At 35.9% G+C, this 15,000-nt stretch overlaps 1 protein-coding gene across 11 annotated transcripts in view; it reads right to left on the bottom strand.

Annotated features, from left to right (window-relative positions):
- The window catches only part of syne1b (spectrin repeat containing, nuclear envelope 1b), a 318,672-nt gene that overhangs the window by 89,928 nt on the left and 213,744 nt on the right, over positions 1–15,000 (bottom strand). For all 11 annotated transcript variants that reach the window (XM_062043168.1, XM_062043169.1, XM_062043173.1 and 8 more), the window contains 7 exons: positions 13,631–13,822; positions 9,144–9,275; positions 8,972–9,072; positions 4,807–4,960; positions 1,658–1,777; positions 1,431–1,586; positions 1,157–1,366 (listed from right to left, as the gene is read on the bottom strand). In XM_062043168.1, coding sequence (XP_061899152.1) covers positions 1,157–1,366; positions 1,431–1,586; positions 1,658–1,777; positions 4,807–4,960; positions 8,972–9,072; positions 9,144–9,275; positions 13,631–13,822 — 1,065 coding nt within the window. The remainder of the gene's footprint in view (positions 1–1,156; positions 1,367–1,430; positions 1,587–1,657; positions 1,778–4,806; positions 4,961–8,971; positions 9,073–9,143; positions 9,276–13,630; positions 13,823–15,000) is intronic.

Genomic DNA, 15,000 nt, shown 5'->3' with positions numbered 1-15,000 from the left:
CAATGAGTCATAACATTCATTTTAATTAATTATAATTTTTTTGAGCAATGACAGCTTTAAAGACAAAAACAGCCTGTGTGTTATTAAAGTCAACATTAAAGTAAAGTAGCAATGATTGTCACTAGGGTTGGGTATCGAGTATCGATTGGAACCGGGACTAACTTTCCGATTCTCCCGGAATCGTTCAAAAGTTTAAATTTCGATTCCTAGTTTCGATACCCAGTCCGCCGACCGGAAAAAAAGAATAAGTCCGCCGACCGGAAGAAGAAGCCGCTGAACACCAACGAAGAAGCGGCCACCGCTGGACGTGTTATATAATGTAGGAAGCAGAATATTAATAACAGAAAGAAACAACCCTTTTGTGTGAATGAGTGTAAATGGGGGAGGGAGGTTTTTTGGGTTGGTGCACTAATTGTAAGTGTATCTTGTGTTTTTTATGTGGATTTAATAAAAAAAAAAACAAAAAAAAACGATACAGATAATAAAAAAAACGATACCGATAATTTCCAATATTACATTTTAACGCATTTATCGGCCGATAATATCGGCAGGCCGATATTATCGGACATCCCTAATTAAAAACATTTTTGTGAATAAAAAAGAAAGTAAAACAATATAAAAACAGTTACATAGAAACTAGTAATTAATGAAAATGAGTCAAATTAAGTGTTAAAGGTTAGTACTATTAGTGGAGCAGCAGCACGCACAATCATGTGTGCTTACGGACTGTATCCCTTGCAGACTGTATTGATATATATTGATATATAATGTAGGAAGCAGAATATTAATAACAGAAAGAAACAACCCTTTTGTGTGAATGAGTGTAAATGGGGGAGGGAGGTTTTTTGGGTTGGTGCACTAATTGTAAGTGTATCTTGTGTTTTTTATGTTGATTTAATTAAAAAAAAAAAAAAAACAACAACAAAAAAAACCCGATACAGATAATAAAAAAAACGATACCGATAATTTCCGATATTACATTTTAACGCATTTATTGGACATCTCTACTTGCAATACATTTAACCTGTTTGCTCCTTTATTCCACTTTTTTATGTTTCTTAAAATGTGTTTTTTCTAATATAATTTTAAGAGTGTTAAAAAAATGAGCTTCCTTTAAACAGCATCGACGTGATGCACGCGTGGGATCAATGCCCACCTGGTAGGCTGTGAGCTCCTGAGTCCTGCTTCTCATGCGGTCACAGCTTCCACCCACAGCACCGCCCAGAGTTCCCAACCTCTCCTTCAGACAGTCCAGGTTGTTCTCCAGCAAGCTCCGCTCCTCCGGCCTCATCCCGGTGGACCGGGCGAGCGACGCCCGGCTGAGCGAGACCTCCTCCTTCACACGACGGAGGTCGTCCTCCAACATCTGCGGAGAAGGCTCACGTCCTGTGACATGTTTGTAAAGACCGAGAGCGATATCACACACGCACCTCCTGCTTCTTCAGCTGCACCTCCGCGTTGTCGGCCAGCATCAGCGAGCCGGCGAAGACATCGTTCTCCACGGCGTCCATCCAGGAGGAGGTGGAGGACACGGCCGTGTAGAGCTGCTGCTCCACCTGAGACGGCTGCGTCTCGCCGTTGCCCGGCTGCAGAGAAACCGACAAAGGTCATTTCCAACACGCGGGCCGGCGACACGTTTTGCTGACGTTGCAAAGACCTGAGAGGCCAGGGTCTCCATCGTCAGCCTGAAGCCGTGGTAAAGAGCGGTAAGTGACGACGCGTCGGCTTGAGCTCGTCCTTTTAAGAGCGGTGCCGCACATGAAGAGCCGGAGTAAACCTGCAGAGAAACAACACTTCTTTCTCTCCGCCTGGCTTTTTAAATGCAACATATGAATTTGTTTTGGCTCGCTTGAGGTCAGGTGTGTCAAACTCATTTTAATTGAGGGCTGGATCGCAATTATGGCTGCCCTTTTAGGCCACATGTACAGTAACAGTAAATATATATTTATATATATAATGAATATAAACAGATATCAATTATATAAACACAGATACACATAATATAAATATAAACATATATATATATATAGTATATGAATATAAACAGATATATATATAATATAAATAAATATGAATATATATGTATACATAAATAGCTTTGTTACACAATTTAAATGATAATAATAATAATAATAATATATTGTATTTGTAAAAAGCACTTTACATTGAGCAAACAACCTCAAAGTGCTCCATTGTATTAAAAAAAAAAAAAAATTTTTTTTTACTAATTTTAGCCTTTTTTAAAAGCATACACAGTCTGTGGTGCCCTCAGGTGGTCAGGGAAAGCGTTCCACAGACTGGGAGAGGCGGAGCAGAAAGCCCGGTCTCCCCATTGTGAGTAGTATGCGGTAAATACAAACAGATATACGTAATATAAATATACACACATAATATAAATATATACACATAAGTGTATATATTTATATATATACACTTATGTGTATATATTTATAGCCACAACGAGGATAGTGATATGATAGTGGATCTAACATAATAGTGTGAGAGTCCAGCCCATAGTGGATCTAACATAATAGTGTGAGAGTCCAGTCCATAGTGGATCTAACATAATAGTGTGAGAGTCCAGTCCATAGTGGATCTACCATAATAGTGGGAGTCCAGTCCATAGTGGATCCAACATAACAGTGAGAGTCCAGTCCATAGTGGATCTAACATAATAGTGAGAGTCCAGTCCATAGTGGATCTAACATAATAGTGTGAGAGGTCAGTCCTTAGTGGATCTAACATAATAGTGAGAGTCCAGTCCATAGTGGATCTAACATAATAGTGAGAGAGTCCAGTCCATAGTGGATCTAACATAATAGTGAGAGTCCAGTCCATAGTGGGTCCAACATAATAGTGAGAGTCCAGTCCATAGTGGATCTAACATAATAGTGTGAGAGTCCAGTCCATAGTGGATCTAACATAATAGTGTGAGAGTCCAGTCCATAGTGGATCTAACATAATAGTGTGAGAGTCCAGTCCATAGTGGATCTAACATAATAGTGAGAGTCCAGTCCATAGTGGATCGTGGCGACTTGTCCAGGGTGTACCCCGCCTTCCGCCCGAATGCAGCTGAGATAGGCTCCAGCTCCCCTCGCGACCCGGAACGGGACAAGCGGTAGAAAATGGATGGATGGATGGATATAATATATAAATCATCAATCAATCAATCACTGTTTACTTATATAGCCCTAAATCACGAGTGTCTCAAAGGGCTGCACAAGCCACAACCACATCCTCGGCTCAGATCCCACATCAGGGCAAGGAAAAACTCAATCCAATGGGATAAATATAAATAAATACATATGTACACTTATATAGCTTTGTTACACAATTTGCAAAGACAACTGTTTTTGATTACTATACTATTTACAGATTGATGGTTAACTTGCTTTGAAATCCTAAATCAAGATGACAAGCAGATATTGAGGTGTTTATTTTGATCACCAAAATAACAAAAATGCTTGGAACATGTCAAAATTGAAAGAATAAATACATTTATTTTGCCAAAAAGTGTTTTTTGTTTTTTTTACAGCCTTTCGCAGGCCACATAAAAGACAAGGTGGGCCAGGTAAAATGAGGTGGTGGGCTACGTTTGAATTATGTGGTGTGGCAGATTAACATTGTAGATCAGGAGTCACCAACGCGGTGCCCGCGGGCACCAGGTAGCCCGTAAGGACCAGATGAGTAGCCCGCCGGCCTGTTCTAAAAATAGCTCAAATAGCAGCACTTACCAGTGAGCTGCCTCTATTTTTTAAATTTTATTTATTTACTAGCAAGCTGGTCTCGCTTTGCCCGACATTTTTAATTCTAAGAGAGACAAAACTCAAATAGAATTTGAAAATCCAAGAAAATATTTGAAAGACTTGGTCTTCACTTGTTTAAATAAATTAATTCATTTTATTTTACTTTGCTTCTTATAACTTTCAGAAAGACAATTTTAGAGAAAAAATACAACCTTCAAAATGATTTTAGGATTTTTAAACACATATACCTTTTTACCTTTTAAATTCCTTCCTCTTCTTTCCTGACATTTTAAATGAATGTTCAAGTAAAAAAAAATGTTTTTATTGTAAAGAATAATAAATAGATTTTAATTTAATTCTTCATTTTAGCTTCTGTTTTTCCGACGAAGAATATTCGTGAAATATTTCTTCAAACTTATTATGATTAAAATTCAAAAAAATTATTCTGGCAAATCCAGAAAATCTGTAGAATCAAATTTAAATCTTATTTCAATTTTTTTTTTAAATTTTTGTTCTGGAAAATCTAGAAAAAATAGTAATTTGCCTTTGTTAGAAATATAGCTTGGTCCAATTTGCTATATACTCTAACAAAGTGCAGATTGGATTTTAACCTATTTAAAACATGTCATCAAAATTCTAAAATTAATCTTAATCAGGAAAAATTACTAATGATGTTCCATAAATTATTTTTTTAAGTTTTTCTCTTCTTTTTTTCGGTTGAATTTTGAATTTTAAAGAGTCGAAATTGAAGACAAACTACGTATCAAAATTTAATTGTCATTTTTTTTCGTGTTTTCTCCTCTTTTAAACCGTTCAATTAAAGTGTAAATATCATTAATTATTAATAATAACATAGAGTTAAAGGTAAATTGAGCAAATTGGCTATTTCTGGCCATTTATTGAAGTGTGTATCAAACTGGTAGCCCTTCGCATTAATCACTACCCAAGAAGTAGCTCTTGCTTTCAAAAAGGTTGGTGACCCCTGCTGTAGGACAAGCCTCAATAAAATGATATGGAAGACCGCATCAAATGAGTTGGACAACTGCGCTCCAGTTCCTACCGGCTGCTTGTGTTCCTGCTCCAAGTTCTTCTGCATCAGCTGCAGTTTGGTTCTGAGCTCCAGCTTCAGGCTCTCCCACCTTTGCCTCGTCTGCTCGCGCGCGGCCTCGGTCTCTCTCTCGGCCACAGCCTCTGTTGAGAACGCGTCCCATGACCTGCGCACATGCAAAACTCCTCTTATGACTCATAGGAAAGGGGACAGTCTTTAATAGTGTTGCACTGCAGGGACTCTATTAGAGGTCTCTCTAATAGGGATGGGCATTGATAATGTTTCTACGGTTCCACTTTCAACTCTGCTTAACCATTAGGTTTTCTTATCGGTTCTTATTTGGATTAGCATACATTTGATTTAGTTTAGAGGCAACATGACTTTACGAAGCCAACAGTGAGGACTGTTGAGGCACATACGTAGCATAGGAAAAAAAACTTTAAAAATAAAAAATATAGAGTACAGGTAGAGATGTCCGATTAGAGATGTCGATTAGAGAGGCCGATATTATCGGCCGATAAATGCATTAAAATGTAATATCGGGAATTATCGGTATCGTTTTTTTATTATCAATATCGTTTTGTTTTTTTTTGTTTTTTTTTAATTAAATCCTTTTTTTTTTCATTAAATCCACATAAAAAACACAAGATACACTTACAATTAGTGCACCAACCCAAAAAATCTCCCTCCCCCATTTACACTCATTCACACAAAAGGGTTGTTTCTTTCTGTTATTAATATTCTGCTTCCTACATTATATATCAATATATATCAATACAGTCTGCAAGGGATACAGTCCGTAAGCACACATGATTGTGCGTGCTGCTGCTCCACTAATAGTACTAACCTTTAACACTTAATTTTACTCATTTTCATTAATTACTAGTTTCTATGTAACTGTTTTTATATTGTTTTACTTTCTTTTTTATTCAAGAAAATATTTTTAATTTATTTATCTTATTTTATTTGATTCATTTTTTTAAAAAGTACCTTATCTTCACCATACCTGGTTGTCCAAATTAGACATAATAATGTGTTAATTCCACGACTGTATATATCGGTTGATATCGGTATCGGTTGATATCGGTATCGGTTGATATCAGTATCAGTAATTAAAGAGTTGGACAATATCGGCATATCGGATATCGGCAAAAAGCCATTATCGGACATCCCTATGTCCGATAATGGCTTTTTTGCCGATATTGTCCAACTCTTAATAACAGATTCCGATATCAAGCGATACCGATATATACAGTGGTGGAATGAACACATTATTATGCCTCATTTTGTTGTGATGCCCCGCTGGATGCATTAAACAATGTAAACAAGGTTTTCCAAAATAAATCAACTCAAGTTATGGGGAAAAAAATGCCAACATGGCACTGCCATATTTATTATTGAAGTCACAAAGTGCATTTTTTTTTTTTGAACATGCCTCAAAACAGCAGCTTGGAATTTGGGACATGCTCTCCCTGAGAGAGCATGAGGAGGTTGAGGGGGGGGTGTATATTGTAGCGTCCCAGAAGAGTTAGTGCTGCAAGGGGTTCTGGGTAGGGATGTCCGATAATGGCTTTTTACCGATATCCGATATTCCGATATTGTCCAACTCTTTAATTATCGATACCGATATGAACCGATACCGATATCAACCGATACCGATATCAACCGATATATGCAGTCGTGGAATTAACACATTATTATGCCTAATTTGGACAACCAGGTATGGTGAAGATAAGGTACTTTTTAAAAAAAATTTGTAAAATAAGATAAATAAATTAAAAACATTTTCTTGAATAAAAAAGAAAGTACAACAATATAAAAACAGTTACATAGAAACTAGTAATGAATGAAAATGAGTCAAATTAAGTGTTAAAGGTTAGTACTATTAGTGGAGCAGCAGCACGCACAATCATGTGTGCTTACGGACTGTATCCCTTGCAGACTGTATTGATATATATTGATATATAATGTAGGAAGCAGAATATTAATAACAGAAAGAAACAACCCTTTTGTGTGAATGAGTGTAAATGGGGGAGGGAGGTTTTTTGGGTTGGTGCACTAATTGTAAGTGTATCTTGTGTATTTTATGTGGATTTAATTAAAAAAATAAAATAAAAAATAAAAAACCCGATACAGATAATAAAAAAAAACGATACCGATAATTTCCGATATTACATTTTAACGCATATATCGGCCGATAATATCGGCAGGCCGATATTATCGGACATCTCTAGTTCTGGGTATTTGTTCTGTTGTGTTACGGTGCGGATGTTCTCCCGAAATGTGTTTGTCATTCTTGTTTGGTGTGGGTTCACAGTGTGGCGCATATTTGTAACAGTGTTAAACTTGTTTATACGTACACCCTCAGTGTGACCTGTATGGCTGTTGACCAAGTATGCCTTGCATTCACTTGTGTGTGTGAAAAGCCGTAGATATTACGTGACTGGGCCGGCACGTCAAGGCAGTGCCTTTAAGGTTTATTGGCGCTCTGTCCTTCTTTCTCCCTACGTCCGTGTACACGGCGGCATCTTTTTGAAACCGATACCGATAACTTTGAAACCGATCCCGATAATTTCCGATATTACATTTTAAAGCATTTATTGACCGATAATATCGGCAGCCCGATATTGTCGGACATCTCTACTTACATTCATACTACATTCTGTCAGCATTTCACTTCAACTTCAGCATTGGAGCGTTCACACGCAATTCCTTCAGGAATTGCCTCATCTAGTTGTTAATAAACTTACTATGTCATGCGGAGGTATGGTTATAACAATTTTATACACAAAAAAATATACTATTTATAGTCACGGTTGAGAGTGAGGGGCGCAAAATATTATGTCCTTCCTAGGTGGGGCATAACAGAAAATAATTGCGGCAGTTCCGAACAAGATTCCCATCCCTTCGCTCTAAGTCAGGGGTCACCAACCTTTTTGAAAGCAAGAGCTACTTCTTGGGTAGTGATTAATGCGAAGGGCTACCAGTTTGATACACACTTCAATAAATTGCCAGAAATAGCCAATTTGCTCAATTTACCTTTAACTCTGTTATTATTAATAATTAATGATATTTACACTTAATTGAACGGTTTAAAAGAGGAGAAAACACGAAAAAATAAAATTAAATTTTGAAACATAGTTTATCTTCAATTTCGACTCTTTAAAATTCAAAATTCAACCGAAAAAAAGAAGAGAAAAACCTTAAAAAAATAATTTATGGAACATCATTAGTAATTTTTCCTGATTAAGATTAATTTTAGAATTTTGATGACATGTTTTAAATAGGTTAAAATCCAATCTACACTTTGTTAGAGTATATAGCAAATTGGACCAAGCTATATTTCTAACAAAGACAAATGACTATATTTTCTAGATTTTCCAGAACAAAAATTTAAAAAAAAAAATTCAAAAGACTTTGAAATAAGATTTAAATTTGATTCTACAGATTTTCTGGATTTGCCAGAATATTTTTTTTGAATTTTAATCATAATAAGTTTGAAGAAATATTTCACGAATATTCTTCGTCGGAAAAATTGAAGCTAAAATTACGAATTAAATTAAAATCTATTCATTATTCTTTACAATAAAAATTTTTTTTTACTTGAACATTGATTTAAATTGTCAGGAAAGAAAAGGAAGGAATTTAAAAGGTAAAAAGGTATATGTGTTTAAAAATCCTAAAATCATTTTTAAGGTTGTATTTTTTCTCTAAAATTGTCTTTCTGAAAGTTATAAGAAGCAAAGTAAAAAAATTAATGAATTTATTTAAACAAGTGAAGACCAAGTCTTTCAAATATTTTCTTGGATTTTCAAATTCTATTTGAGTTTTGTCTCTCTTAGAATTAAAAATGTCGGGCAAAGCGAGACCAGCTTGCTAGTAAATAAATAAAATTTAAAAAATAGAGGCAGCTCACTGGTAAGTGCTGCTATTTGAGCTATTTTTAGAACAGGCCGGCGGGCTACTCATCTGGTCCTTACGGGCTACCTGGTGCCCGCGGGCACCGCGTTGGTGACCCCTGTCTTACGGTATATATCAAAAATAATATTGAGCAAAATTTAATTGAAATATTGTCGATGTGGCCCTCCAGCATGCGGTCCCCGGTACAAATTAATTGCCCACCCCTGCTCTAATGTATGGTGTCAAATGTGTTTGAATGACAAAGGTTAGACAATACGTGGTGCTGCTGGGGGACGCCTGTTGGATGAGGATCTCTTCTCCTCGGCTGGCCACCGACTGGAGAAGCTTCTTCTGCTCTGCAAGCTGCTCCTCTAACTCCTGCACAACAACAACAACATTTCAGTAAGAATTCCAGTTAAAAATGAGAGATTAAACCCATGAAAGTGTACCCTTTGGCTCTGGAGACTGTCCTGGTGCTGCTGGGAGCGTGTGGTCCTGGCCTGGGCCACCCAGTCCTGCACACTTGGACTCAGGGAGAGACTGGAGTCCGAGCCACTGTCCTCCTGCTCCTGTTGGGAGCCCTTCACCACCACGGGACGAAGCACAGAAGAAGCATGGATGTCGTTTCTTTACATCAACACAGAGTTGTTGTAAAGGATGAAGGTTTACTGTAAAGTTCTACTATAAACTTGACTAAATCTAACATTTAGTTGTGATGTATTAGGAGTTATGTTACAAAAGCCAAAAGCAGTGAAGTTGACAAGTTGTGTAAATGGTAAATAAAAAGAGAATACAACAAATCCTTTTCAACTTATATTCAATTGAATAGACTGCAAAGACAACATATTTCATGTTCACACTGACAAATTTGTTATTTTTTTGCAAATAATCATGAACTTAGAATTTAATGGCAGCAACATATTGCAAAAAAGTTGTCACAGGGGCATTTTTACCAGTGTGTTACATGGCCTTTCCTTTTAACAACACTCAGTAAACGTTTGGGAACTGAGGAGAGGAGACCCCAGGTTTTCGGCCAGATTCTCTGAATCTTTTGATGATATTACGGAACGTAGATGGTGAAATCCCTAGATCAGGGGTCACCAATGTGGTGCCCGCGGGCACCAGGTAGCCCGTAAGGACCAGATGAGTAGCCCGCCGGCCTGTTCTAAAAATAGCTCAAATAGCAGCACTTACCAGTGAGCTGCATCTATTTTTTTAATTGTATTTATTTACTAGCAAGCTGGTCTCGCTTTGCCCGACATTTTTAATTCTAAGAGAGACAAAACTCAAATAGAATTTGAAAATCCAAGAAAATATTTTAAAGACTTGGTCTTCACTTGTTTCAATAAATTCATTCATTTTTTTACTTTGCTTCTTATAACTTTCAGAAAGACAATTTTAGAGAAAAAATACAACCTTAAAAATGATTTTAGGATTTTTAAACACATATACCTTTTTACCTTTTAAATTCCTTCCTTTTCTTTCCTGACAATTTAAATCAATGTTCAAGTAAAAAAAAATTTTTATTGTAAAGAATAATAAATAAATTTTAATTTAATTCTTCATTTTAGCTTCTATTTTCCGACGAAGAATATTCGTGAAATATTTCTTCAAACTTATTATGATTAAAATTCAAAAAAATTTATTTTGGCAAATCCAGAAAATCTGTAGAATCAAATTGAAATCTTATTTCAAAGTCTTTTGAATTTAAAAAAAAAATTTTGTTCTGGAAAATCTAGAAAAAATAGTCATTTGTCTTTGTTAGAAATATAGCTTGGTCCAATTTGCTATATACTCTAACAAAGTGTAGATTGGATTTTAACCTATTTAAAACATGTCATCAAAATTCTAAAATTAATCTTAATCAGGAAAAATTACTAATGATGTTCCATAAATTATTTTTTTAAGTTGTTCTCTTCTTTTTTTCGGTTGAATTTTGAATTTTAAAGAGTCGAAATTGAAGATAAACTATGTTTCAAAATTGAATTGTCATTTTTTTCGTGTTTTCTCCTCTTTTAAACCGTTCAATTAAGTGTAAATATCATTAATTATTAATAATAACATAGAGTTAAAGGTAAATTGAGCAAATTGGCTATTTCTGGCCATTTATTGAAGTGTGTATCAAACTGGTAGCCCTTCGCATTAATCACTACCCAAGAAGTAGCTCTTGCTTTCAAAAAGGTTGGTGACCCTTGAACTACAACATCAAGTGTTGCAAAGCTGCATCATCAACACTCACAAGTAGAAAACTAGCTTTTTAAAGTCATCATTTCTTATTTCAAGCATGAAAAAAAAATCATGATTTTGACAAAATCGTGTCTCATAATTAAAACAGATGACAGCCAAATGGACTTTGCTGTTTTATTTTCAGTGAAACATTAGAAAATAGGTACTCATATAGTAGTACAGTTGGCACAGTACAGCAAACTGACTATTTAAACATTTAACATTTCTAATAATTCTGAACAGAAATAGTTTATGCACATTCATAAATTCTTCAATATTACAATTTAAAAAAATTGGGCCGGGGGCCGGGCTGTATATATGCGCACTAATTGACTGAAAGAGCACGCACTTGACGCGATGATGTCATGTTATCCATGGAAAAATGCATTTTTAGACCATATGATTTGCCTGAGCGGCTAGGAGACCCCGAGAGTAACAAGCGCTCGCCTTGTTGCCTTTCCATTAAGAACAATAAATTAGTTTTTAGTAGGGATGTCCGATAATGGCTTTTTGCCGATATCCGATATGCCGATATTGTCCAACTCTTTAATTACCGATACCGATATCAACCGATACCGGTATCAACCGATATATACAGTCGTGGAATTAACACATTATTATGCCTAATTTGGACAACCAGGTATGGTGAAGATAAGGTACTTTTTTTTAAAAATGAATCAAATAAAATAAGATAAATGAATTAAAAACATTTTCTTGAATAAAAAAGAAAGTAAAACAATATAAAAACAGTTACATAGAAAGTAGTAATTAATGAAAATTTGTAAAATTAAGTGTTAAAGGTTAGTACTATTAGTGGAGCAGCAGCACGCACAATCATGTGTGCTTACGGACTGTATCCCTTGCAGACTGTATTGATATATATTGATATATAATGTAGGAAGCAGAATATTAATAACAGAAAGAAACAACCCTTTTGTGTGAATGAGTGTAAATGGGGGAGTGAGGTTTTTTGGGTTGGTGCACTAATTGTAAGTGTATCTTGTGTTTTTTATGTGGATTTAATTAAAAAAAAAAAAAAAAAAAAAAAAAACGATACTGATAATAAAAAAAAACGATACCGATAATTTCCGATATTACATTTTAACGCATTTATACATCTCTAGTTTTTAGTATAAGTTTGCTGGTTTCAAGAAATGTAATGCCGAGTGCATCATTATGTCAAGATAATGGCACTAGCATTTACTTCATTTAAGAATATTTTTCAACATATTGAGAAAAAAGGTCTCTTTTTTTTCCCCACCAAGAAAAGTGCACTTGTTATTAGTGAGAATATACTTATTTGAAGGTATTTTTGGGTCCATTGAGGTTAGCTAATTTTACTTGTTTTGGAAAGCCTTGACAAGCCACATTTTCTTGTTCTATCGGCAGATAATTTTGTTTACCGGTATGCGCACTAATTGACTGAAAGAGCACGTACTTGACGCGATGATGTCATGTTATCCATGGAAAAATGCATTTTTAGACCATATGATTTGCCTGAGCGGCTAGGAGACCCCGAGAGTAACAAGCGCTCGCCTTGTTGCCTTTCCATTAAGAACAATAAATTAGTTTTTAGTAGGGATGTCCGATAATGGCTTTTTGCCGACATCCGATATGCCGAAATTGTCCAACTCTTTAATTACCGATACCGATATCAACCGATACCGGTATCAACCGATATATACAGTCGTGGAATTAACACATTATTATGCCTAATTTGGACAACCAGGTATGGTGAAGATAAGGTACTTTTTAAAAAACTGAATCAAATAAAATAAGATAAATAAATTAAAAACATTTTCTTGAATAAAAAAGAAAGTAAAACAATATAAAAACAGTTACATAGAAACTAGTAATTAATGAAAATTTGTAAAATTAACTGTTAAAGGTTAGTATTATTAGTGGACCAGCAGCACGCACAATCATGTGTGCTTACGGACTGTATCCCTTGCAGACTGTATTGATATATATTGATATATAATGTAGGAAGCACAATATTAATAACAGAAAGAAACAACCCTTTTGTGTGAATGAGTGTAAATGGGGGAGGGAGGTTTTTTGGGTTGGTGCACTAATTGTAAGTGTATCTTGTGGTTTTTATGTGGACTTAATTAAAAAAATAAAAAAAAAAAAAAAGGATACTGATAATAAAAAAACCGAAACCGATAATTTCCGATATTACATTTTAACGCATTTATCGGCCGATAATATCGGCAGACCGATATTATCGGACATCTCTAGTTTTTAGTATAAGTTTGCTGGTTTGAAGAAATGTAATGCCGAGCGCATATCATTATGTCAAGATAATGGCACTAGCATTTACTTCATTTAAGAATATTTTTCAACATATTGAGAAAAAAGGTCTCTTTTTTTTTCCCCACCAAGAAAAGTGCACTTGTTATTAGTGAGAATATACTTATTTCAAGGTATTTTTGGGTCCATTGAGGTTAGCTAATTTTACTTGTTTTGGAAAGTCTTGACAAGCCAAATTTTCTTGTTCTATTGGCAGATCATTTTGCTTAGTTCAAGTAAAATACCCCTCATTTTTGTATTTTTTTTGTCTTGTTTTTGAACACTGACTTTTTGCAGTGCAGCAAACAAGAGGAATTATGATGCTAATTTGAAGAAAATCCTTCTTTGAATTCATTGTATTGACCAACCATCCCACAACAACAGAAGAGCTAGCATGGATGAACGTGCACAAACAAACCTGCATGCTGATGCGTTTGTCTTGCAGCATCCTCTGCAGCTCCAGCAGGCCGCCCTTCAGCGTGCGCAGCCTGCGGGCCAGCTGCTCCGCCTCCGCCCGTGTCTCGGCACGGCCCTCCAGCAGCAGGTTCTCGCTGTGCACGGACAGCTCGGACAGGGCCAGCACTTTCTTCTCGATATCCAGCAGCATGTTCTGCAACAGCAGAAAGAGAGAGGCCAGCTCAAACATGGCGCCGCCGACCTACTGCATCTCCTCTCCTTGCAGGCACGAAATGGCCCGGGGGTCCATCTTTCTGGGACCCCCTTACACCCGCCAGGGTTCTCCCGTTGCTTTCATCCTCGGCCCAGTTTCCCGTGGCACCATTACCGCTAATCCCTCCATGCTCTGCAACCTTCTTCATCAAACTGCAAAGCCATGCATTGGAGTCCGAGATGGTAACGGAGTTGTGTTGTGGCCAATGTTCACTCTCAAGGATATCCCAGAGGCTTTGTGCAGAGGGATCTATTAATGGTCAGCCACAACACTCACGGAGACACGGACATAATCTTCTTAAGAACAGTGCTCGTGCAGCTAAGAACCAAGCCAAGTCAACGTCCAGCTTGTTTAGCGACTTAAAGGACCCCTTTTTTCTCACTCCAAATCCAAATAGTGAACTATCCAGGGCGGGGATGTCCCAACCTTTGCACTGAGGGCTGCACACTGGACAATTAAAACAGGTGGGGGCCATTTTTGATACTTTACATCAGGGGTTACCAACCTTTTTGAAAGCAAGAGCTACTTCTTGGGTAGTGATTAATGCGAAGGGCTACCAGTTTGATACACACTTAAATAAATTGCCAGAAATAGCCAATTTGCTCAATTTACCTTAAACTCTGTTATTATTAATAATTAATGATATTTACACTTAATTGAACGGTTTAAAAGAGGAGAAAACACGAAAAAAATGACAGTTAAATTTTGAAACATAGTTTATCTTCAATTTCGACTCTTTAAAATTCAAAATTCAACCGAAAAAAAGAAGAGAAAAACGTATAAAAAAGAATTTATGGAACATCATTAGTAATTTTTCCTGATTAAGATTAATTTTAGAATTTTGATGACATGTTTTAAATAGGTTAAAATCCAATCTACACTTTGTTAGAATATATAACAAATTGGACCAAGCTATATTTCTAACAAAGACAAATCATTATTTCTTCTAGATTTTCCAGAACAAAAATTTTAAAAGAAATTCAAAAGACTTTGAAATAAGATTTAAATTTGATTCTACAGATTTTCTAGATTTGCCAGAATAATTTTTTTGAATTTTAATCATAATAAGTTTGAAGAAATATTTCACAAATATTCTTCGTCGAAAAAACAGAAGCTAA

This window comes from Entelurus aequoreus, linkage group LG03 (genome assembly GCF_033978785.1).
Source record: "Entelurus aequoreus isolate RoL-2023_Sb linkage group LG03, RoL_Eaeq_v1.1, whole genome shotgun sequence".
Taxonomy (NCBI): domain Eukaryota; kingdom Metazoa; phylum Chordata; class Actinopteri; order Syngnathiformes; family Syngnathidae; genus Entelurus; species Entelurus aequoreus.
This window is presented reverse-complemented; position numbering and strand designations above follow the sequence as displayed.